Source organism: Rousettus aegyptiacus, unplaced genomic scaffold, assembly GCF_014176215.1.
Source record: "Rousettus aegyptiacus isolate mRouAeg1 unplaced genomic scaffold, mRouAeg1.p scaffold_m13_p_3, whole genome shotgun sequence".
NCBI classification, from domain to species: Eukaryota; Metazoa; Chordata; class Mammalia; order Chiroptera; family Pteropodidae; genus Rousettus; species Rousettus aegyptiacus.
Window position 1 is genome coordinate 108,606,356 of NW_023416306.1, and position 2,596 is coordinate 108,608,951.

The 2,596-nt window shown below is 37.9% G+C and overlaps 1 protein-coding gene across 1 annotated transcript; it reads right to left on the reverse strand.

Moving 5' to 3' along the window:
- Positions 1–1,051: 1,051 nt before the first annotated feature.
- Positions 1,052–2,010, reverse strand: LOC107507271 (olfactory receptor 4F15). The gene has a single exon (XM_016138310.2). The coding sequence runs from the start codon at positions 1,990–1,992 to the stop codon at positions 1,054–1,056; it is 939 nt and encodes a 312-aa protein (XP_015993796.2). The 5' UTR covers positions 1,993–2,010; the 3' UTR covers positions 1,052–1,053.
- Positions 2,011–2,596: the final 586 nt, after the last annotated feature.

Genomic DNA, 2,596 nt, shown 5'->3' on the forward strand with positions numbered 1-2,596 from the left:
AAGGAAATGTATGATAGTGGTAGAAATCAGGAAAAGATTTAGAAATGATAAAGCAGTGCTAAATCGGAGATGCGAAGTACAGCATAGGGAACATAGTCAATAATAGTGTAATAACTAGGTACGGTACCAGGTAGGTACTAGACTAATCAGGGGGATCACTTCGTAAATCATATAAATGTCTAACAATTATGCTGTACACCTGAAACTAATGTAAAATAATATTGAATGTAAACTTTAAAAACAAAAATTTTAAGAAAAGAAGCGCTAAATGTTAATGATAATTTACTAGAAAGAAGGAATAAAACTAAGAAGTATAAAGCTGTCTCTTCAAATAGACCTACAGAAAAAAGTTGATAGAGTGGAATGTAAGCAGAAATTCAAATACAAAATTGATCTGAAAGTGAAAAGGAACTGGCTTAGGAACTAGAGGAATGGTTTCTAGTGTCTGGCCCTCTCTGGTGATTTCTGACTGTGTGGCATTGGGCAAATTGCAGTCACCCCTCAATTCCTGGGTTAGCATGTACAACTGAAGGGATTAGAACAGTGTTGGTTATCCCTTCTAGCTTTAAATGTAAAATTTGAACATAGGATTAACAATTTCCCATACTGACAGATGGAGGAGCCTGATAAGGAGGCAAAATATGTTGAAACTGGGAAAATAAGAAGCAAACAAAGTAAGAACAAAGAAATTAAAATCCAGATAGGTAATAGATGAAAAATAATATGAATGCATATCCCATCTATAAATAAAATAATCTGTCCAACATAGACAGGAAAAAAATAAAATATTATTTGCTCAATTACATGGTGCTATCTTAGACCATGTAAGTTACAAAGGATATATGATTTGGCTTTTAAAACTGTGACATACAGAGTGTCAAAGAATAACATCCTTTCTAATTTAATGATGAAATAGATAACATAATTTAATAGACACTAGATTTATAGGCATATAACATGGCATAAATCTTGAGTATATCTCTGAAATTGCATAATGTTTTCTCTGCAACCAACATGAGAATCTATCGTTCCATGTGTTTGAAGATAATTTATTTATGAAATCTTCCTGTAATGCAGAAGATGACTGCACAGTCTCTTCATTGCCACTTTCATCTCTTTGTTCCTGAATGTATAGATGACTGGATTCAGAAAAGGAGTAATAAATGCATCAAAAATAGCAAGATATTTATCCAGGTGCGATGTGGGAGAAGGCCATGTGTAGAAAAACATCAGTGGCCCAAAGAACAAAACCACCACAGTGATATGAGCTGACAAAGTGGAGAGGGCCTTGAATGAACCACCTGGAGAGTGTTTCCAAACAGTGAACAGAATGAAGATATAGGAAATGACCAGTAATAAAAAGGATCCCACTGAAATGAGCCCACTATTGACAGTAACCATGAACTCCAGTTTTTGGGTGTTTGTGCAGGCAAGTCTGAGGAGCCGGGGAAGGTCGCAGTAAAAACTGTCCAATATGTTAGGGCCACAAAAAGGCAAATTTATCACAAAAATTAATTGAACTGATGAATGGATAAAGCCAATGATCCAGGAAGTGACTAAAAAGTATAAACACATTCTTGGACTCATGATGGTCAGGTAGTGGAGAGGCTTACATATAGCCACATATCTGTCAAAGGCCATGGCTATGAGTAGCACCATCTCAGTTCCCCCAATAGCATGGCTAAAGAAGATCTGAGTAATACACCCGCAAAAGGATATGGCTTTGTGCTTCTTAAAAATATCACAAATCATTTTAGGGGCTGTGATTGAGCAAAAAAACATGTCAATGACTGAGAGGTTAGCCAGGAGAAAATACATGGGGGAGTGCAGATGAGTATCCAAGGTTACAGTGAACACAATGACTAGGTTTCCCATCATGCTTGCCAAGTAGAATAAAAAGGAGAAGACAAAAAGGAGAAGTTGATTCTCCCATGAATTGGTGAGTCCCAGGAACACAAACTCCGATACAGAAGAATGATTCATTCCATCCATGGCCTAAGACACCATGACCAGTTTTCATGTTATCTAAAAGAAAAAAAAGAAAATGAAAAATTATTGCCTAGACAAATATTAGTGTTCAAGAAAGAAAGCCTTCAGTCCATAAAAACAATTATAATATTAACATCTCACACAGCCAAATAATCTTCATCACATGTACATTAGACTTCTACTTAAAGGAATCAGCTGCTTCCCAAATGACATTATGGTTTTCAAAACTACTACTACTGACACAGAAGGAAAAACGGCATAGATGATAGAGGTTCTGTTCGTCCCTCTGGCGATCAAATCAAAGTTGTGATGGAAACAAGGAGCAGCAGCAAGGAAAAATCGCCTAGAATGAACAAGCCATACAACTAGGGAGAAACCCAAGAAATCACCCTGCAATAGCAGAAGGTAGAATGGGGCAAGGACACAGAGCTACCCGGTCTCTAGCAGCTAAGCGAGCTGGAGGCTGTGGCCGCAGCAGCAGCAGACACTCTTAAAGGAGCCGCATCTACGAGCAGATTTTCATGGTGATGGACCTGCTCACTCTGAGCACCAGTGCCAATTCGGCTGTGCACAGGGGGCACCAGGAACTTATAGGGAGACATTGTCG